Here is a 24,068-nt window from a genome sequence, read left to right as displayed (position 1 = left end):
TCACAAATTCAATCCAGTTACAATATTTAAGGGCACCAACCCTAAGGATTCACCAAGCCCTCTTCTCTTAAGAGCATCAACTCTTTCATAACATGAGCACTCACTCAATTATTCTGAGCATGAATCTTGTTACAAATTATAAATGATTTTAAAAATAAGTTACATCTCAACCCAGATCTGTACCATATCAATTCAATTGCAATTCTGTGATTTTCCTTATACAAATATGAACAAACTGAAATTCTGATACAACAAAACAATTCTGATAACTCCTCTGCAAAATGATTCCTTTGTAAACTAAGTTCAAACAAATATATTAAGAGGACGATTTGCTAATTGATTTCAATCTGAAAGTAATTTCAACCCTTGTGTTATCTGTAAGATATAACTAAAGTGATCTCTTATTGCTTATCTGGATAACTTGACTACAAATTTGAATTTGGCTTGAAATTCTAAGAGCTATATGATAACTATTTCAATTTTTGAGATTTCCCAAAAATAATTACGATATGAACATGTATAGACTCCACTAGTTATTCTATCTCAGAATGATCTGCAAGAGGTAACCAAAAAACAACTCTCATCACTTCATCCCTTACAAATTCGTCCATGTATATATTGCATTTATTCAATAGAAATATTCCAGTACTCTAGAAAGCACTATTCTCACTCGTACATCAGTGTAATCTTCAGAACATTATATACAGATTTCGTTTTGACCGTTATAAAAAATTTCAGTAATATTATTAGACACGATGGCCTGAATTTCCAAACTTCTTGCTGTTTCTTAGCAAAGTGTTTAATGCTGAATTCTTCAAACAAACTTATTGTCTAAGTTGCCGGTTTGGATTTTGGTATGGATGGGGGTTTGAGATTTGGGTTCGAAATTCGTCCAAATTTTTTGGGGGTTGGGTTTAGATTTGTTTTGGGTTCATCCGTACAAAAACATATGTTTTAAAAAAAGTATTCATGTGTTTGTGTATAAATGCAATGACAAATAAGTCCATACATCACTATGCTAATCATAAGCAACATAGCAAAATACACAACCATATTTATGTTTTGGGTCAATAGGATATTAATTGCATCATTTAGCCATACATACAACATGATACACTTGCCTGATCACATGCATGCAACATATTTCCATATCAAGGGGAAAGTTTGAGAATGAAAGGAATTTTCAAAAGATAAGTACAGTTATTTGAATTTGAATTTTGTATTAGTTAGAGGATTCTCACCAGGCTAGATAAAAAGTTGAGATTCAAAGTTTAAAGCCCGGAATTCAAAGATATCATTGTTAGCATGAATGCTGATGATATTCCTATGGGGGAGTATCCTAGCATTGTTGGAGCATGTGGAAGATTGTTATATGATCATACGTTGCATTCATGGCAGTGTTTGTCATTGATGTTAACATATTGGTTATTTTGTGAAGACTGACAGAGTAGCAGACATAGATTGAGATCGTATGATTAAAGGATTGAAGATGAGGTCAAGTGCAGTTGAGGACATGTTCTAAAGAGTATCTTGATGCCGTGGTTAAGAGCGCATGCAGAAAGTCAAAGACCAGTGACAATTATTCGAGATTTATAGAAGACAATATACAGACAGAGTTCCTGAGAAGTGGTTTATGGTAATCAGAATATATCTCCTAATAGGGATAGAATCTGGTTGAGCGCAAGTAGACAAAGGTAGAAGGCATCACGATGATAACGTCAGTAAGCGCGCAAAGTCCAAGGTTGCACGTGTGAAAACTTGTGAACATTGTGAGCCAACAATGTTATGTAATTATGAAAATATTTAATATAACATGTATGGTTTTATCCTAATATGGTCCTATTGTAATTGTAAATTGAGAAAGCCTCAAGGCCGACTCAATAAATTAATTTGAGGACTTGGTATAAAGAAAAGTTGTTTTCCCTGTGATTAAAAAGTGTATGATTGTAAGCAAGCGAATTGTACGTGTAAATTACATGTGAGTAAGTGATTAAAGGATATTGGCAGATTCGAATTTGCAGATCTGGTATTGAGCTCTGAGAAGTATTTGGTGCAACAAAGGCACAATGAATGAGTGAAGAGACTATATTTGGCAGAGAGTGCTAGTGAACAGTTGATCATTTGGTATTGTTCTGAAAGGAATATACATAGGCCAGTTGGATAGTGAGTTTGGTGGTCTTGCCCCTAAAGCTGTTTGGACAGTGGGTCCTTCTACCTTCCACAACTCCTAACAGGGTTGGAATCTCCCCACAGGGATTCAAAGTCTCCCAACAGGAACTGATATGTACTGAATGTATTTCATTGTTTCCTAATAGAGTCCATCCTCTTGCAAGGAATTTATATATTAGTACATCATTTTGTGGGTGCCATCTCCACCGGGGTTTTCCCTCTGATCAAGGGTTTCCCTAGTTAACAAATTTGGTGTTGTTGTGTATGGTTATCTTCTTGTGGTTATTGCACTTGCTGATTACATGTTTCAAATTTAATAAGGATAACAAAAGTTGTTTTGATTGCATGACTGATTCACCCATGTCCCTCCCAACCCTCTCAGTTATGTTGGTGGACTTTACTTTCTAACAATCATATCGTTTTTAAAGAAATTCCTATATAATTGTCAATTTGGATTCCCTCTATTAGAAAGTTTTTATTTTCATTCACGAATGCATAAATGACATATAAACAATATTTTTTAGTCTTCTTAGTGGTCACTTTAGGGTTAGAAGGATTGAATAGACCAAATTAGGCAAAAACAAGACTTCAAAAAAGTCTTAAAATTTTTTATTTTGAGACCAAATTCGGCTGGGGTTTGGCCCATGGGTAGAAAATTCTTCAAAATTCGCTGCAAATTCTGCCTTGGTTCCTCTAACAGAATTTGTAGCAAATTTGTAGCTCTGTAGGCGAATTTGGAGAGAATTTGACAAGGACTAGACTTTGTACAGAATCGAATCAGACTTTGACGGTTGTTGGAGAGAATTTGGTAACCTAGCTTATTGTCCTCAAATTTTATAAGCATTTGTACCATTAACCGCTAATGTATTTCTATTTTTCATTTGAAGACAAAAGCTCTTTAAATCTGCCATTAATATACTTCTATGTTCCCTAGGTACGCGTACCCGGCCTAAAACTCGGCGTTTCGGGGACGGGTATGGGACGTCCCTCAGCCGTCCCCAAAAAGGGCAAATTACCAAGGGATGTCCCTGAAACTTGGGGACGGCTGGGAAAAAAAAGGGGGACGGCTGGCCGTCCTTGGTACGAAAAGGGGATGCTTAAACGTCCCCCAACCGTACCGGGTACGGCCAACCGTCCCCAATTTTTTTTTTTTTTTTTTTTTGTAATGCAAAAAAATTAAAAAGTGAATATTAAAAAATAATTTTAAGGCTCCTTACTAGGTTGCCGAGGTGGGCCCCACCCCTCCAAATCCGGTAGAGGCAGAATAAGAGCAGCAGTCTGCTTCATTTTTCTATGTTATGTTTTTTATGTTGAACATCAACATGATTATGATAAATTGATACTTAATACTTTATGGCAGCCCTCTAGCCTTTGGGCGTATAGCTTTAGGCATATTCAGATTTAGATTTTCGGATTTATCATGTTTATCATTATGATATTGTTCACTGATATTGATATGCATTTTGACAATTGAGTACTGAAATTGGATATTATTTCCTAGATGGCATTCAAATGTTGTACGTTATGGTTTTATAGTGTTTAAATGACATGCATTGTGCTTAGTTTCATATGAATGACATGTATATTTGCAAATTTCAATGTAAATTTTAAAATTTCCCTATATATATAGATAGCCGTCCTCGTTTGCCGTCCCCCCCCCCCCCGTCCCCAAAATTGCCAAAAAAATTTGCTGTCCCGGAAACTCGTCCTGCCGTCCCCCGTCGTCCCTGTACCGAAAACTCGGTGGAACATGGATATACTTGGATGGATCTTTGATTTGATTGCTCTTTATTTGGATACAAGCGACAAGCCCTGCAAGCAATCTGAAAGTAGAATCTTCATGACAAGAATTGCTGACAATTGTCTTCCTCAACACCTCTGTTCCAGTCAAAGGGATCTGGTATGATGTCCAGTTTGTGTGTATTTGATGTTGTTAACTAAATTATCTTGCAAAAATATAACTTATTTTTGACATCAATGAGAAATCTGTTTAACTAGGACTAACAAATACTGGTTATCTGACTATGTATTAATTGTTTGCTTGTCATTCTTGGGTAGTCATAACCTCAATTGATTGACGGTTGTGTTTTTCTTGGTAACCATTGGGTCGTTTAAATATATTGTGTATTGTCAAGGAAAGTGGTATGATCTTGTCAAATCGACTGTAATCCTTGGCTAATTATCTCTGGTTTTCTTCTTTGTAATAAAGACTTGTAGAAATAAAGGCTTTGAACTATGACATTCAATTTTGAAACTTTTCAAGAATCTGTCATTCCTGCAAATGTAACTCCATTTAACTATTAATGTTTGGGCAAGTTCTAAAAATAAATAAACCTTACTCTGTGGTTGGAAGAAGTATATTCCGAGTAATGAATACTTTGGTCTAATCAATTTATCAAACTTGAGCTTGTCTTTAGCCTAGTCCATGTCTATACCACACAATCTTATTTCATATTCAAATTCTATGCTATTGTACATGTTAACTAGAATTCCTTTTTGTTTTCCCAAGCTAAGTAATGAATGGTCATAAGGTTTTGTATGTTGAGCAGAAAGATATACTCAGAGGGGAGTGGGGGTGAATCAATCTATATGCCACAATTACAACTTCAAAACTAATGCAAAATCAAAACCATTATTGCATCTTACATCATCGTTAAAATAACCATGAAAGTGATGAGCACAACCACACACATCTATTATGAAGTAATTGAAAAATATTTGCTTGTTATTAACAGTGATCAAGAGATCAATTTATACAAGAGACTGAACGATGTTTCCTTAAGAAACAATCGTAAAGAATATAAACATTCTATTCTAGAAATAGAAAACTAAATATTAGAAACATTCTAATAATTACAGAAGATTACAATAGATAACCATTAGATACTAAACAGAGATAATAGAAACTATCTATTATCATAATACCCTCCCTTAATGGTTAATCTATTTAGAGCACGAATCTGTCAAAAAGCGTAAAGGCAGATTCTGTTTGCTCAAGGTGCTCTGCATTGTTCGCTGTGGGTTGCTAACCAGATGGCTTAGATAGGGTAGCTAATTGCTTTCGACATTCAATCTTCAATGTTCTTTTCCCACGAGCCTTTTGAATCTGGAGCAGAGGATCTCTGTTGAGAAGACTACTGATGAACCAGATCCACCTAATTGTCGCGATATTCAAAGATGGTTAGCATTTGTTGTTTCCATGTGCCATAATGACGACTGTTGAATTTCTGATTTCCCTCAAGCAAAATATTATTTAGAGATGCCATAGCACGTTTTTTTAGTGAGCGTGAAAATCTATGAAGGCACGTTCTTCGAGGGAAAAATTGGAAGACACCGAAAATTTGAAGGATGACCCAGTAGAGAGTTGGAAAAACCCAAAAAGAATATTTGTCAATTTTTGGATCCATTGGCTCAAAAATCAAGGCACCTAGAAAAATCGTGCGACAACCCAATTGAGCTCTAAAAAAACCGACCAAGAATTTGTATTTTTTGATCCAGTATAGGAAATTAGGGTTTTGAACAAAAAAACCTTGGCTGCAAAAAAGCTTTAAAAAATAGCAAAAATGTGTAGAAAAAAATAGATGGATCTGCAAAGAAATGGGTTGCAGAATTGAACTAGAGGTCGGTGGATTCAGATCTCTCAGATCGAAAACCCTAGTCGGATTATAGAGAGAATTCTAAGCAAATATGTGTGTAAATAATTTCGAAAAAAAAGACATAATTTCAACCAAGAAATTATAATTATTTTCGAAAAAAATTAGAGTATTGGCTCTAATACCATATTACGAAGTAATTGGAAAATATTTGCTTGTTATTAACAGTGATCAAGAGATTAGTTTACACAAGAGACTAAACGATGTTTCTTTAAGAAACAATCGCAAAGAATAGAAACATTCTATTCTAGAGACTTAAACTAACTATTAGAAACATTCTAATATTTACAAAAGATTACTATAGATAACCTTCAGATACTAAACAGAGATAATAGAAACTAACGATGTTTCTTTAAGAAACAATCGTAAAGAATAGAAACATTCTATTCTAGAAACAGAAAACTAAATATTAGAAACATTCTAATATTTACAGAAGATTACAATAGATAACCATTAGATACTAAACATAGATAATAGAAACTATCTATTATTGTAATATCAACACAAGAGAACACCATAGTTATGTGGAAACCTATGTTCCCCAAAGTTTCCAGGACGAGGATGGTAGGGGACAGCGGGACAAGTTTCCGGGACGGCCAAATTTTTTGCTGATTTTAGGGACTAGGGGAGGCATCAAATGGGGACGACTATATAACAATAGGGAAAATTAAAATATATAGTGAAATTAAAATATTTATATGAAAACATGGATAAAGCATGTACTTATACTTAATAGAACTTTAAAATATAAGAATTAGGAGAATTCATAAGCCAAATTTGTGTTACTTTGAGAGTCAAAGTCTAATTTGTTCTAGAAGTCAAAGTCGAAGTCCCCTAGGCGTCCCCAAGTCTCTGAGACATTTTTGGGATGGGGACAGCTGAAAATATGTCAGGGACGCATCCCCAGGTGACATAGGTGGAAACTTAGAGGGGAAAAACCACTATGAGAATAGCTGCTTGGATCTATTGCCAAAACTAGCCTCACCAAATAATAAAGAACTTACAATGATTTTGCAGACACCAACCCACATGAATTTCAACCTAGGATGGAGACACATCACCGATCTGATTTGCAAGGACCAACCTACACGAGACACAAATCCCCTAATGTGATTTGTATGCACCAACCTAGAGGAGACACCAATCCCCTAACCCAAAGAACTGAGCACCAACCTAAATAACGAGGCACCAACAACAATTACAATGAAGGTATAGAAAATAAAAAAGATACATCATGGGTACCTTCCAAACTCAACCTTCACCATGTGTCTTATCTTATCTGCTTTGTAGCACTCTCATACTATGTATAGGATAAGCATCTCTGTTTGCACACTTTATCACATCTATATTTATCTTTATTGAATATAGAGTGAGCATGACTTTTGACGCTTCTACAACAACTTGGAATTGAAGTAATTGACTATATACCCATTCCAATATTAATTACATCTTATCTTGGATTAGAACTTATTTACAATATCTACAGGTCCGTCATATTTGCATTCCCTAAACCAAACTTGTGGTTAGCTTGGTTCTAAACCCAACACGTTGCACAGTAACTAAGATCATGCTATGCCTTGCACAACATGAACTCAACTGGTCCCAAACTACCTTTAGACGCTTCCTCTAGATGGTGCACGTCACCTTCCTTTGGTGCTGGCATCTTTAGAGTACAAGCCAATATAGTGTGCACAATGTCACTTTTAACTTTCTATCCTCTTGATCAAAACCTCTTAAATACTAGAAAACTTGTTTGTCTATAGGCTTACTTATCTTCCATACTACAAGCCATAATACCTCATCGTAGTAGAATGCAGTGTCATAGACATCAAGAATACATTGAACTACAACTGTTAGGAACTCACTATAGATACTTCTAGGCAACCACAAATGCACTAGATACTAAGTCACAAGGTTCAAGTTCAAGCTTGTCATTAAATTTGCCATTTAATTGCATGAGTTACACTTCTTCCATCTTGTGTGCTAGATTCATGCCCTCTATTCCACTTTGCATTGACCACCATGGGTTATAAGGCCTCTTGGACCTCAAACATACCCTCCATCAAAATAAAGTAACTAGCACATCTAGTCTCCACAGGCTTGAGGAATTCTTTCTTTGAAAATTTTCTAAATAATGCAAGAGATGTGTGATGATTGTGAACAAATATTTGCACATCTTTAGCCCCTAACACCATAGCCTTTATCGAATTATTTTTCTTTATGCATGTACACAATTTGGGGTCCAAACACTGTTCCTATAAGTACTCTCCACTATAATATCCAGCTGAGTTGCACACTCGGGCTGAATCCATAACTACCTGTATAACATTTAAAGAGCCAATCTCTTCTATAGTATGTTTTAAAATCTGAAATTGGAAGGCTGCATCCTTCCTTTTTCCTGAACAATCTATGGCTCTAAGAAAATAAGAGCCTGTTGATCTAGTGACGATAATATTGACGAGTCACTGATGCTTGATATCAGCCCCTCCATCCATGTCAAAAACAATGGTGTGGTAGTTTTGTCTCACCAAGTGGTACAAATGAGAGACCAACAACACAAATATCTTTGTACATTTGTTTATAAAATGAGGAACGTGACATGGAATGTTATGCTATGAGCAAAAAGAAACCTCCCTATATATTCTCTGGTCCTCTCTTTTTCTTGCAAATTAAATAATTCAACTACATTGGTTTCTTGTTTACTCTTCTTCCCTACTAGACCTCTTGCATGTTGTTTGAGGACTTCAAAAGGGAAATCAAATGCAGAAGAGGATGCTGGCATAAATTCATACTAGTAGATGAAGAGCCCCCTATGGCTGCCCTAGTATTATGTTTTTTTCCTTTGGGGTTGAGTTGTTTGACTTTCTACTTCAACATTATTACTACTAGCACTTCCATCACTCCCACTACTGCTGCTCATCATTGTGAAATGTATAACACTATTGCAAGTTAAAAAAAAAACTCCACTCAAAATGCCCTCTTTCTATGTTGCACAATGCAAAACAAATGTGAAACAAAAATGAAAATGCAAAGAAATGGCCATACTAAGAAAGGCATACCTGGAATGAAGAAGATTTTATGCTAAACTGTAATAACCCCCAGCTGGTTATAGCTGAAACAAACATCAATTTCCTCATTAATCAGAAGTTTGACATTTTGTTGAACGCTTGGCAAGCAACTTAATAGCACTGATATGAATTCTAAATGCTATTGGTACACCATTTTCCCCAATTCCAAATAATTTAAAGATAAAGACAATTTCTAAATAACAATACTAATTGCCAACTAGTTCAGGTTTAAAGGAAATATTTTGCAAATTGTTTGCTAGGTCAAATGAACACTAAAATTCTGAAATTCTGAATGAACACTAGTTCTGATATTTATTGCAAATATATTCTTTAAACTAATTATGAAATCAGAATTTCAACATGAATTGCTTCGAACCGATGTTCATTACACATACCAATTGCAGATATTTAGACCACTATTAAATGAGCAGCAAATCTGAAAATGTCGAACCCCAAAAACAAGAATGCAGACCTCAACAATTTTGAACGTAGGTCTGTAATTATGTTTTCAGATTTCAAAGATGCCCAGATTGTTGATTACTTGGGCTGCTAAACAGCAGTATTAATCTGGTGTCCAATGCCAAACCAGTCCAGTCTCTAAATTATCAGAACCGACACTTCAATCAGTAATTTTTTCAGCCAATAACCACCTCAAAGCAACAACAAAATCATAGATAAAGAGATGTCAAATGCATATACATTCAATCACCCAGCACAATTGAATTCAGCTTGACCAATCCACACTATTACATCTGCCACAAACTCTCAACACCGGTGATTTATGACACAAGAGGAAGAAAGCTCAATCCAATGCAAATCAAAGTCAAACTCCAATCTGCTATACCTCAGCAGCAAATGAAATGCAGAACTTAGAGATTCAAAACCCTCTTAGGAAATATCAAGCAATAAACAATGTCTCCCAACCACAGTATATACATCAAGAGATATTAATAATAATTTTCAGAACTTTAATCCACAATACCTCTGCTATGGATTATTAAAGGCAAATTCCAGCTTCAAAACCCTTATACCTCAGTAAGGGAATGAAAATCAGAACTTCAGAAAAAGTCACAAAGGCAACAAAAGCAAATAAATATCCAAGCGTGCTTTTCTCAACAAATTGGCTTGTATTTATAACCTCCAAATTCTCTTTTGTTGCCAAAATGTAACTTCACTCAAGAAGCTTCACCACACAACATTAATTAGAAGCTTCCTTTAGATTCTTTCACTTGACTTGGCTTAAATTAATAAATGACACTTTTCAATGATAACTCTCAACTTAAGTGAAATTATTAAGTTAAATTATAACTTTATAATAAGTCATTTAATAATTAATAATAATTTGTTCACTAAAAAATAATAACTCCCGAAATACTCATCATTTAAATATGCCGCCTGAAATAGGAGTCATACCTATTATTTCTACATGTGACCAAATGCACTTTCCAAAAATAGAAAGGGTCCATCTCGATCAACACCAACTTACCACAAATAGTAAGTACACAAACTAAGCCCAAACGAATTTCGATTTGAGCCAAATGAAGACCAACTTGTAGGTTACTGAAATGTGGAGAAAATAAGACCCTCCCAAGCCAAGCGTTTGCCACAAAAGACCTTCTATCCACAATAATTAGCCTACGAGAATCATAATAATAGGCTAATCCTTGAAACTCCAATATTGGGAAAAATGGGGATATTACAGTCCTCCCTCCCCTAGATTGCTTGTCCTCAAGCAATTTGGCAATGCAGTGAACTCCAACCTCCATCTGGATCCCAAATGAAGAAGTGTGTGACATTTCTGTAGATACTAAACTGATTGCAAACCAACATCATCAAGACCAACCACACGTCCTGCTTGCAGCCTCACACCCAAAACTTGTACAAATGACGTATAAGTCAGAATGTCAACAAAAGGCAACTCCATAGAAGATCTAAGCATCCTCTTCTTCCCTGTATCCACCCACACAATATATATTGGATGGGAATCGTGATCATCACTAATAATCATTGAAAAAGATGTATCTACAGGCGAACCATATGCACTCATGCCAACTGTATCAACAATAGGTGTAGCCACATCAAAATATGCGAACATAGGAACAATACTAACTGCCGCAACATAAAACTAAACTGAATTTGTTATTGATGAAAACTCATAATCATCATGTGCGCCATCATTAGAAAACACATCAACAACTGCATGCATATTGCTAAATTCGTCCATAGATGGCTCAATCGGCGCAAATGTAGCCGCCAACGCCGATATGACTGTATCATCGCATGCTTCTACTACCACTATCATCATATCACCATCGAATGCATAATCCTGGGGACTCATGCCAACAACTGCATCATCTGACTGTTTTACAATACCCTGTATCTCAGATTCTCCACCCCTAGGTAGAGAAGTACGTCCTCTGCTAGTATAATATCTACTTGGAATGAATCTCTTGTCACCATCCATGTCACTATACCAATCACTAAAATAATCTGACAATCTTAGAAGTAAGCACCGACCAAAATAATAACCGAGTCCAATTCCTGCAAGCTGGAAGGAACTAGCTCTGATACCATTGTAATAACCCCTAGCAGGTTATAGCTCAAACAAACATCAATTTCCTCATTAATCAGAAGTTTGACATTTTGTCAAATGCTTGACAAACAACTTAATAGCACTAGTATGAATTCTAAATGCTATTGGTACACCATTTTCCCCAATTCCAAATAATTCAAAGATAAAGGCAATTTCTCAATAACAATAATGATTGCCAAACTAGTTCAGATTTAAAGGAAATATTTTGCGAATTGTTTGCTAGGTCAAATGAACACTAAAATTCTGAAAGTCTGAATGAACACTAGTTTTGACATTTATTGCAAATATATTCTTCAAACTAATAATGAAATCAGAATTTCAACATGAATTGCTTGGAACTGATGTTCACTACACATACCAATTGCAGATAATATTTAGACCACTATTAAATGAGCAGCAAATGTGAAAATGCCAAACCCCAAAAACAAGAATGCAAACCTCAACAATTTTGAATGTAGGTCTGTAATTATGTTTGCAAATTTCAAAGATGCCTAGATTGTTGATTACTTGGGCTGCCAAACAACAGTATTAATCTGGTGTCCAATGCCAAATCAGTCTAGTCTCTGAATTATTAGAAACGGCACTTAAATCAGTAATTTCTTCAGCCAATAGCCACCTCACAACAACAACAAAATCATAGATAAAGAGATCTCAAATGCATATAGATTTAATCACCCAACACAAATTGAATTCAGCTTCACCAACCCACAGTATTACATCTGCCACAAAATCTCAGCACTGGTGATTTATAATACAAGAGGAAGGAAGCTCAATCCAATGCAAATCAAAGTCAAACTCCAATCTGCTATATCTCAGCAGCAGATGAAATGCAGAACTCAGAGATTCAAAACCCTCTTAGGAAATATCAAGCAATAAATAGTGTCTCCCAACCATAGTATATACAGCAAGAGATATTAATAATAATTTTCAGAACTTTAATCCACAATACCTCAGCTGTGGATTAAAGTCAAATTCCAGCTTCGAAACCCTTATACCTCAGCAAGGGAATGAAAATCAGATCTTTAGAAAAAAGCCACAAAGGCAACAAAAGAAAATAAATATCCAAGCGTGCTTTTCTCAACAAATGGGCTTGTATTTATAACTTCCAAATTCCCTTTTGTTGCCAAAATGTAACTTCACTCAAGAAGCTTCACCACACAACATTAATTAGAAGCTTCCTTTAGATTCTCTCACTTGACTTGGCTTCACTAATTAATAAATGACATTTTCCAATGATAACTCAACTCTCAACTTAAGTGAAATTATAAAGTTAAATTATAACTTTATAATAGGCCATTTAATAATTAATATTAATTTGGCCACGAAAAAATAATAACTCTCAAAATATTCATCATTTAAATATATCGTTTGAAATAGGAGTCATACCTATTATTTTTCCATGTGACCAAATGCACTTTCCAGAAATAAAAAAGGTCCATCTCGATCAACACTAACTTACCACAAATAGTAAGTACACAAAACTAAGCCCAAACAAAGTCCGATCTGAGCCAAATGAAGACCAACCTGTAGGTTACTGAAATGTGGAGAAGATAAGACGCTCCCAAGCCAAGCCACTACCATAGAAGACCCTCTAACCACAATAATTAGCTTACGAAGATCACAATAATAGGCTAGTCCCTGAAACTCTAATGCTGGGAAAAATGGGGACATTACACAAACCAACCTCTTGCAAGTTTGCAACTAAAAAATGAAGGCTTTGTTGCTGCTCTTCTTTCTTCTTCTTCTTCTTCTTCTTCTTGTCTTGACTCTTGAATGAATAAAATGAAGAAATGGAAGAGACTTAGCCCATTTAACAGCCAAAATATGGTTAGGACTTTTTATTTCATATTTCAAACCACATAGGCTTGTCCAGAACAAAAAAATTCAATAATGTGGCTTTTTCCTTCATGCGGACTTGTTTTTTTACCTGTGAAATGGGGGACGGGATTGGGTATTAGGGATGGCCAGGTTATCCCTTGACCGTTCTCAGTATTCAATCCTGCCCCCCCCTCGTTTCTAAAATTGCTCTTTATGCAAAAAAGAAATGTCCCCTTGAACGGAAAGGGTATTTCGAGGGGATGCCAAAAATCTGCCCCCACATCCCTAGTACGAGACAGGGATGGGATCATGGGTTTTTTTTCCTCAGGGACATGTCCTCGAGGAATTTAGTTTTTAGTCAAAAAGTTACATTCAAAAGTCAAGACTATACAATTTCAAAAAAACTCTAAAGTAATCAAGAACACTTGGCTGATTTTCTGTAGAATCATCATTCAATATCACTACTTAGTTCTTCATCCAAGAAGTCGGGCTCCTCTACAACTCTAGTTGCTATGTCTTCTAAAATTCCTTGTTGTGAAGAAGATGTGGAGTCATTTTCTGATTTGTTTATGAGCAATTTCAAATTGCCGCAAAGATAGACAAGATCTCCCAACTTTCTGGATAGCAACTTGCTCCTTTTTTTGGAATGGATGAGGTCAAAGCAATTCCAATTCCTCTCACAAGTTGATGAACTTGCTCCCTGACTCTATACTGCAACGAAAAAGGGTTGTAGCTCAGGATTTTGTGCTCCATAGCTAAACCACTGTCTATAGCCAATTACCTCAGCTCATGTCAAATCATATTGCACTTCTATTCCCAAAATCTCTTTTGCTTTCCTTTATTTCCAGCACTAGTCTCCGATTAGAACTGCAGTGTCTTGATCTTTCTCATGCTTGCTAATGGCTTCAGAAAGCCCCTGCCATAACTTCACAATCAGCTTGTCTATCCATATGAAATAACTTAGGCTCCAAATAGGAAGCTGCTGCATGTAAAGGTGTGTGCATCATTTTCCATCTGGAATCAACTGCCTCCCATATCCCCATGTACTCTGTTTCTACATTTTTTAGTGCTCTCTAAAATGTTCTCTTTACAGCGGTCCATGCTTTCATAAAGCATGCCAAGACAAGGAGCATCGTCATCCACCATATGGAGAACATCAACAATTGACCTACATATATTCAAAACATTTGCTCCACTTGCCCAAAAGTTTTTGTTTAAATTGATTTTCTCTATCGTCTTCTCCTTAGCACTTCTAGAATTTTAGAACAAATCACGAATCTCAAAGCTGCTTTCTCTTCAACTACTCTTCTCAAAGTGATAAAAAATGAGGCCAGCCTTGTGTCATAAGGCCTCAACAACTCTCTATACGCATGTTGTCTGTAAAGACTGAATGTAAGATGATAACTTCTAATGAAATTTGCAACTTCTCTCCTTCTATGAATTGCTTCATGTATCCATGGGAACTTGGCCAAGTCATGGAGCAACAAATTTAGACAACGAGCTGCACATGGGCTGCAATAAATTTCTGGGTGCTTCTTTACAATCAGCTTCTTAGCTCCCACACAATTTTCTGCACTATTAGTTACTTTGAACTACATTTTCCATCCCTACTTCAAGAACGGCTTCCTCTAATATTTGAAAAATATACTAAGAATTTTTGTTTTGGTTCATTGTGGCAATTACTTTCAAGAACATGAAGTCACTAAAATATTAATCAATCGCCTCAGGCATATATCTGACCATCCATCACTCAATATAGTGCAATCTATTGCCTTTCGAGAGGCTTTGATCTCTACTAATTTTTCCAGTCACTCTTTGGACCTCTCTAAAGAGTTGTCCTAAAAGCCTCTAAAGATGGAGGTGTGTGCCCTTTGCCGAACTCTTTAACATTCTAGAGTGCATTACAGAAATGAGGATTTCTTGCTGTATCAAATAGAATGACACTTGTATAAAAATAGTCAACCAATGCGTCATCCACCTGTTGTTTCTCTACTAATTTCCAAAAGCTGTGTAATGTTCCACTTTGTTTTGATGCACCTGTTGGCTTGGGTAAACTAGAAGAAGACATCATAGATATGAATCTAGACTCATCCTCTTCATTTCTTTGCTTTTTCTGTGTCATTTTGTACTTTTCTGCATCCAAAAGGGCTAGTTGTCTCTCTATATTAGGTCTCATTTCTTCTGTCACTTTTGGATATGCTTTAACACCTCCTGCACCCCTAGCAACACCGAGTGGTCTCTTGCCCTTGTTAAACTTCCCATAAAACAAAATCTAGAAAATAATTATTTTAAACTCTATAATGCAAAATGATTAAATACCAAATTCTATTTACATTAACTAGATACAAAGTAAAGATATTTTATTTTTTTAAAAGCAATAAACTTTAGAAACAAAATAAAAGCATTAAACTTTATTTTTTAAAACATAAAATAAAACTTAGTATACTAATTTTTCATGTTTTTTCCTTTTATAAATAGAATAAAAAAATAAAAATGAAGTAATATAATAATAAATTAATTAATAAAAAGTAAACATAAAAATATTAATATTTAATTCTATCTATAAAGTAATATAATAATAAATTAGTTAATAATAAATAAACTGTAAATAAACAAAATGTTAATTGGTTGGGCCTGATTTTTCCTCCTTAATGTGGCAAAGAAGGAAACTGTAGCAAGGAAGAAACACTCAAATGCAAATGGGAAACCCCAGAGAAGGTTGGTACAAAATGAAGTTCGATGTAGCTTCAAGAGGTAACCTTGGGGCAGCTGGTATTGGATGTGTAATCCACAACTGCAAGGGTCAAGCCATAGCTAAACTAATTAAACTCCTAGAAAATACTACTAACAATATGGCAGAAATAACAGCCTTATCGACTTCAACTAAGTAAGGATCTTGGCATTCAACAACTTATAGTGGAAGGTGATTCTCAAATAATCATAAAAGCAATTAGAACAGTTAGTATCCCTAATTGGAAATTGAATTCACTTCTTGAATGAAGTCTACATCTTCTAAACGCATTCACAAAGATTGAGTTCAAACACATTTTAGGGAGGGGAATAGTTTTCTTAACAAATTAGCTAACAAAAGTGCTGATGGCATATTCAATAGGATAATCATTAAACAATAGCCTTAATCTTCAGAATAGTATAGAATTAAAATATAGCTCCCTACATTCATTCATCCTCACCACCCCTTAATAGTAATATATCATTTATATAAACTTTAGACAAAATAAGGTTCATAAACAATATAATAATCATATCTCTTCTAGGAAGATGGAATAGGCTCTTCATAGTACCATATAAATAAGATGTTCAGATTATAGGTAAAAAATATTATATTTGGATAAGTGGTTAATCACGATTTACAAACTAGGGGTAGTTAACATGAGCAGACATTCATTAGAATAAAGTTGCCTATTAATAGCATGTCAATTCTGGTATTCTTGTCTACACGATAAAATCTCAAACCTACATTAAGACATCATTACTTCTCTTAGCCTACTCTAGTCTTTTAATCACCCCACATTTAATAGTTCATATTAGATGGGTCTTTATCCTCTCATCATTACATAATAAGCATCAGTTTTAATAGAAATCTTTGTTCTGATTTCCATATTTTTTCTTTCTATCCCAATCATGGTTGGTATTCACAAATCACCTCTTTTAACTCCTCGCCTCGTGCCAGATGTTATCCCACCATCTTAATGATGACAAAATTCGTCATCATTTCTAAGGCTCAACAGAGAACCTTCTGGCTTTGCCTTCTTGGCCTTTCTAGCTGCTTCTAGGCATTCCTTCTCTATATAGTCTAGAGCACCCTATGCCTGTTTCTTCCCACGATTTGAAAATAGATACTGCTGTAGTCCTATATCACTCTGCCAAAGTCAGGACAATGGCTTTTTTTAGGCCCCATCAAACCAGAACAATGGAATAAAATTCTGAATAATATTGATGACATGGCAAGGCTGGCAGTAACCAGGGTGTTAGGTGAGAGACATTTCTGTTACAGTCACACTTGGAGGTCGAATAGCAATGCCATAGGTACTTTCATTGCTTGTCTCGTCCGGGCAAAGATTAATCAGTGGGACACCACCTATCTGGTTTAAGCTATCTTTGAAAAAATGTGGTTGAAAGGTCTCCAGAATGCAGTGTTCAGCATTAATCGAAGGTTGGAGATACCATCCCTTGAATCTCATGTGGAAGCCCCTGTAGGTAGCCTCTGGAATGCCCAAACAATCAGGCGGCCCATTCTGTCGATCCAGGATCTGGCACTCTATGATCAAGTATGTCCAGGTATGGAGCAGAATATCCAGTTTCTCATGTGTTGGTTCAATTTAATCAGGGAGTAAACACAGTCTGGCTTGAGGAGTACCTCAAATCTTACATACATAACATCTCATCTACTCTGGATTTAAAGGAAATTGCAAATTTATTTTGTCCAATCTGTCTAGATCAAGCAAAATGAAGACAGCAAAACATCCTAAGAGTGCAAAGGCAAAGATATCATGACAAATTCTCGAGTATCTGATGACTTTGATGCAGAGATTCTGATAATACGCTGATGCTAATTCCAGACTAGATTATGTCTATGTCCAATTAGTCTAGCTAGCCATTTTGTCTGACCGGCTTTAATGTGGTATATTTAGGATGGGAAATATTATATCACATGTTTGAAAACTTATAATCAGTAGCTGCATAGCCAGTGGTTAAATTTTGTTTAAACTATGAACAGCTCAGTAATTTAAGCGACTGGTTGACATTCCACCACATTTTGGAAACGAAGTACTCAGAATACATTGTAATTAAAATCTTTATAAGATATAAAGTCCTGTGTTTATAGTTAAAATTGTTTACAAAAGTATCATGGTTTACTGGTGTTTCTGAGATTCAGTTAAAGCTCCTGCAACATTTTAATATTGTAAACATTGGATGCAATATTTAATATGGTCAATATAGGCTGAAAGATATAATGATTTAATGTTTGGCATCGATATTTTGCTGCAGGTCAAGTTCACTTAGGTTTAGTTTCCTCCTTCCATCTATATGGCTATCTTTTTAAATATGTTGGTTGACGTTTTGTTTACATTTATCTTCCTTCGGTCAGCCATTCTTGGCTTTTAGATAGTTTCTTTCCTCTCTTAAGGTGATCACTCTGTTTTGGTCCCCTATTTTCTCTCTGCCCTGGTTTTCCCTCCACTTTTGGTCTGGATGATCTCATGTTTTGTCTGTTTGGTTATACTGGTTATCCTCTATTTAGTAGGTGGCTTCTCTTTTTATTCTTGATTCAGAAAGATGATTTTAATTTTGGGTTATGCATTTACATTCACATATTTTAGTTAAAACGCTCTTAATGGTTTTTCAAGTATAATCCTAACCTTGCAGCTAGGATCAGAGCTTGAATGTCTTGATAACATATGACCTATGTAATTAGTAATCTATCCTCATTCCTATATCATGCTCCTTGTCACATTAGCGTTGATTACAATCTAACATCACTTACACTAAATGTTTTATCATCCTCCATTTTTAAAAGACAGCCCGGTGTCTACTTGAACAAATTATCCAGACCAGATTGTCTAGGAAACTAGGAGAACTATCAAAATGTTATGTATGGCTAAAAAGGTTAAGATCAGACATTATTTACTCTCTTCAATTTATTAAAATTAGTTCTATTTATTGCTTCTTTACCTTTTCAAACTGTTTGAACTAACAAAGATCTTAGCCAAAAGGAAGTATGCAGGGATAAGAAAATCAACATTAAAAGTAGATCAGAGCAGTAATAACACTATGAAAATTAAAGCAGATTCTACTATAAGAGAGGAAGTACCTTCCCAAAGTCCTCATAATGTAGGGACAATGGTTGTATTTCAAATGTAACCAATGAGTTAATGTAAGGGAAGATATGCGTTTCTAAAAGTCCTCTGGTGAGATTAAGAGATAAAGATATAAAGATATGACGTAATAAACTTTTGAATATGTTAGGGAAGGAATGCCTTCTCGAAGCCCTCTCATAACAACAAGAGGGAACTGTATTTACTTTTAGTTAGGACACTTGCGTCCCAGGCTAGACTAGGGTTTTTCTTCCTCGCTCTTTTCCCCTAGTGTTTGCACTTTGAACGGAGAAAAATAATAGTGTAAATTGTAAAATTAGTAAAATATTGGCAACTGCCTATTATCGATCAAAAAAACAAGTAACATACTGATACGATTGATTTACAAATAAACTTAAATCTTTAAATAAATTTTATCATATTTCTATATACTCATATAAACTAAGCATGCAAATAAATTTATATAAGCTCTTTAAACCTTAAAAAAATGTTGTTCGTTCAAATTTTAATCTATTCAAGCATACAAATACACATGCCATGAGCTAGAGTAGACGTACTTGGTGCTGTGTCGATATACTATGGAGAGAGACAAACAAAGCCACATAGAGATGAATAGAGCCATGAGTAGGTTGAACTGTTGAAGAGTAGCTGTCTGGAAACACAAACAATAGTTACAAACGTAGAACAAAGAGCAACCACAGACAACAACCAATACCATGACGAATGAATGTAATGCAACCCCACCAACAACCACGACTCACAACCACGATTGAGCAATCAATGGCCGCAACTACCAGAATGTGGCAGATGAATAGATGCAATGGATGTGCCCTAGCCGTCTATTAGTGACATTCAATCAACTAATGCCATTTCAGTGAACGAGGGACCCCTTTTTTTGCCGAAAACCCTAAAAATGAGAAAATATAACATTCTTTTCCAATAACGACAACTACTTTACTGCCATATGAATTTATGGCAACTTTTATGAACGATTTTCATTTTGGGTTCGCCGAATTTCGAACCTGAAGTGGAAAATTCAGCAAACCTTGTGACACAAATTAGACATATTGGAGACAATGATAGTGGTACATAGTGATAACATTAAGTGAGTTATACATGATATTAGAATCCATCCTAGGTTGTTCTCAAATGCCTTGAATGACAGTAAGTAAACAATTGCCTTGACACTAATGGCAACACTAAATGCAATAGTGTAAGCTTATATTTGTGTGCATTGGTGGCACGGAAGTACAAATAATATCTTTTGTATGTTCCACCAATCTTCCAAGATGGTGCCAATTGGGATGTAGAGAATTAAGCTAATAGGGTGTGTATAATATAAGAATTACAAAAAAATGCCCAAAGAATGTGGTTGTTTTTGTATGCGTTAAAAGATATTGCTTTTCCATCCAACATTGCCATATATTGTTTTTAAATTTTTTTGGCATTTTAAAGCTAGACTTGGTGTCTTGAGTTGGCAACCCCTAGTAGAGTTGCAGGGCAGAGCTTCTCAGGGTCTGGGGGTAGTACCCGTCATACACTCTCTATTGTGATATAGGGAAAACTCAAAGTTGAGGGGCAGAGCCCCTGCCATGTAGCACATGCTCTTCTTTGAAACCACACAGACCTTCCAGGTTGATGACATTTTTCATGTTTTTTATTGCATTTAACCAAGCTCCACAAGCCCTCCAAAACAATTAAATTCATGTGTAAAATGCATTGGGGTCTCAATTTCCAAGTTAATTCTAATTCGTTGTGTGTCATAATTAAGTGCTCCCAATAAATTGACATATTCATGAATAGGGTCCTGCTAATAGGATTTGAGGTTGGGGAAAGTCTTTAAATAGCCTTAGCCAATAATATTTTGGAATTTATTATTTCCTTTCGCAATTAGAAAATGTTTGGTCCCTCATAGTATCAGTCATCTGAGAGTTGGAAATTTTTGAAGCATTAATGTAGGTGTTTTGGAGTGAGATAATCTTTCCGTGGCTCTTATGTGCCTTCTCAATGCGATACCGACTTTTCTTGAGAAACAGACCATGTCATGTTTTTTGAGTTTGGAGTTCATCGTGTGTTTTATCACCATACATATTCTGAACCTTGTATAAATAAGTGTTAAAAATGAGATGATTACTGAAATTTGACTAGGCTAGAAAATTTATAAATGTTCTAAAACCAGAATCTGCATTATAACTCCTAGAGATCTGAAGTCACTCACAGATATCCTGCCAATATGTAATGGACAAGGGATGGTGGGAACATAGTCCAAAATCTCATTCTCTACCACTTATTGGTGAGGCGAAGAAAAAAGTTCTCAACAAACATTGGAGATGAATTGGCAACTTCTGAGGAAAATATCGGGAATTTTAAAAATGACTTAAATTTAATTGGAAATGCTTTTTTTTGCAAAATTCAATAAGGAGATGCATCTAATGAGTCAGTAAATGAGTAAACAAACCAATGAAGCTGATCTAGATATATATAAATGCAATATGTAACAAAATTGTATCCTCATGTGGAATGTTGATAGTGACTCTAAACTTTGAGGCAAACTAAATATAGCAATTTGAATTTGAAAAAAGATAAGGAAATACAAATGTCAAGCACAATATGAAACTAATCTACATCTTCCTCCTTCCTCTTCCCACTAAAAAGAAAAAGAATATAGAAAACATATTTGTGAACCCAGATTTGCTTGAAAAATCTTTCAAATTTGCTTTGAATCCACTTCAAATCCACTTGCAATCGATCTACAAGGCTGCCAAAGACTGTTTCTCTCTACCAAAACTCTTCTCCTCTCCTCCAAACACTCAAACTTGCAAAATAAACAATGAATGGGCAGGTTGCTGGGCCTTCCAGTTTTATTGGTGCCGCCTGTGAGTAGTAGTTATGTTGAGAAGCCCGTGACTTATCACAGGAAGTGGCCAACTTATCAGCAAGAGTTTAATTTCTTCTCGGATTGAGTTTCTCACGAGAAAACCTTAAGTTTTCTCATTTTGCAAAACTTTTTGCGCGAAGCAGAGATATCTGCCACTTCTCGGAGACATTTTAATCTATGGGTGGGACAATGTTTCTGCAGCATTTCTGTCTCCTTGGAATATCCCTGGTATGGGTATGCCTCCATAAGGGCAGGGGATGCATCCCTGTGCATCGAAGTATCTTTTCGATATTATGGCCACACAAACTGATTGTTTGAGTTGGGAGTTCCTTGCAAGATTGACTTGGTTCTTGTTAGAGAAATGTGGCCTTTCCCAAGTCTTGCATTCTGCTAAATACCTCAACTGCATGATAGCTGATCAACAAGTATTATCTTTACCAATGAAACCTTGGTTTATCAGAAAATAAACAAGACACATAAATTTGAGCTAACTCCCATGATTTGGTGCTGATGTGTAGTCAGTTAAATTTGAAACTGTTCGAATCCCTTCTCTGTAGTTTAATCGAAAATGTAAGGCTGACTTGGAAACTAGTTTCTTTACTTCCTTAATTTTATTTTTTCCTTTCCTGATTGCATATTTTCTTTTTCTATCCTTTTCCCCACAATGTTGTGTTTTTAAATTACTCCAAGGGTGCCACAAAGTTGATCTCATTGTTACACTGGTGGATATTCTCAGTTGGCAGCATTTCATGCTTTCAGATGACTCGTTGTTACCATTAGTGCAGCATACATCATATTGATTTGTTGGTGATTCAAGAGATGTAGGGGTGATATAGCTAATTCTATCATGGTACTGCAGATCAAGATGATCCTCTCAAGACTACCGATCAGACGAGGCCCCTTGGTCTTATTGTAAGTTCTTTCTTTGATCTCTCAAGCAAGTATAGTTCCAGCATAAACTAGCAATAAAAATATAGATAAAGAAGCAGTTAAATTTTTCCCAGGCATCTTGTAACCTGGCTTTAGGTATAAGCCTCATTTAATTTTAGATTTTTTTCTGTTTAGTCAAAGTTAAAAAGTGATTGGATATTAGAGAGTTGTTTCATTTTGTAGAATGGTGTTTGTTTAGAAGGAAATTATGAAACATTCTGGTGACATTTATTAATCTTATTTACAAAAGCTTTATTGCTCTCTTTCTAGATGCACTACATGCTTACATTATTGCACCATCTTTTTAATATTTTGACAGGTTTGTAGAGGGACTGCTGTTATGCTTGTTGCACCAACAGATGGAACTGATGAGATTGCAAATCCATTTGTTCAGACTGATGCTGTTTAATTGAATGAACATATATATATATATATCTTGATAAATATGGCAAATAGAAACTTTTATTCCTTGCATTTTTCTACAAGGCAAAACATTTTTGTTTTCAAAATGCTATGCAATGGCAAACTTGGCAACCATTTTGTGGATGTACTGTTCCAACGGATTGAAAGGCAACATCTATGGATTGGAAAGCTTTTCCCCAGCAAAGCGGACAATACATATGACTACAATTTACCTCTAAGCATTGTTTGCAAAACTTTATTCATATGAATTGGTACTTCTGAACTTAGAAGATATATCTTTGTAGTTGATGGTTTGTTTTTGAGGAAAATTTCACTAGTACAATGCCAGGAACTAATCTGAGATGAAGTCGATTTCTAATATTACATCAAACACTTCAATAAGCTTTTACCAATGTAGAATTTTCGTGTGGGCCTATTGTAGTTATAACTTTTTTAAAATTTATTACGTGCCTGAAACAGTGTGGCAAACAGACTTCAATTTTGTAGTAGTATTGTCTGATGATGGGGTCAAATAATACTCTTACCAAGAGTTGTTTGCTGGGGTTGAAATTCTACAAGAAATTTATAATTGCATTGAATGGAAAACGCTATAAAGGAGAACTTTTTTATTAGTCAGACATGATAAATCCTAAAGCAGCAGACAAACCAAGGACGCCTAAAAAACATAAAAAAGACGAGGAACACAGAGAATGTGAGAGC

General features: G+C 35.4%; 1 protein-coding gene across 3 annotated transcripts in view; it reads left to right on the top strand.

Annotated features, from left to right (window-relative positions):
* The window catches only part of EMB2816 (Small nuclear ribonucleoprotein family protein), a 108,751-nt gene extending 85,109 nt beyond the window's left edge, over positions 1-23,642 (top strand). For all 3 annotated transcript variants that reach the window (XM_089826169.1, XM_089826178.1, XM_089826186.1), the window contains exons 5-6: positions 22,876-22,928; positions 23,266-23,642. In XM_089826169.1, the coding sequence (XP_089682295.1) occupies positions 22,876-22,928; positions 23,266-23,355 (143 nt within the window). In that variant the 3' untranslated portion in view covers positions 23,356-23,642. The remainder of the gene's footprint in view (positions 1-22,875; positions 22,929-23,265) is intronic.
* The last annotated feature ends 426 nt before the right edge of the window (positions 23,643-24,068 follow it).

The sequence above is a fragment of the Cupressus sempervirens genome, chromosome 1 (genome assembly GCF_028749045.1).
Source record: "Cupressus sempervirens isolate cs-2001-9-10 chromosome 1, ASM2874904v1, whole genome shotgun sequence".
In the NCBI taxonomy this organism is placed as follows: Eukaryota; Viridiplantae; Streptophyta; class Pinopsida; order Cupressales; family Cupressaceae; genus Cupressus; species Cupressus sempervirens.
Note: the sequence above shows the minus strand (reverse complement) of the source record. Positions and strands in the feature narration are given on the sequence as shown.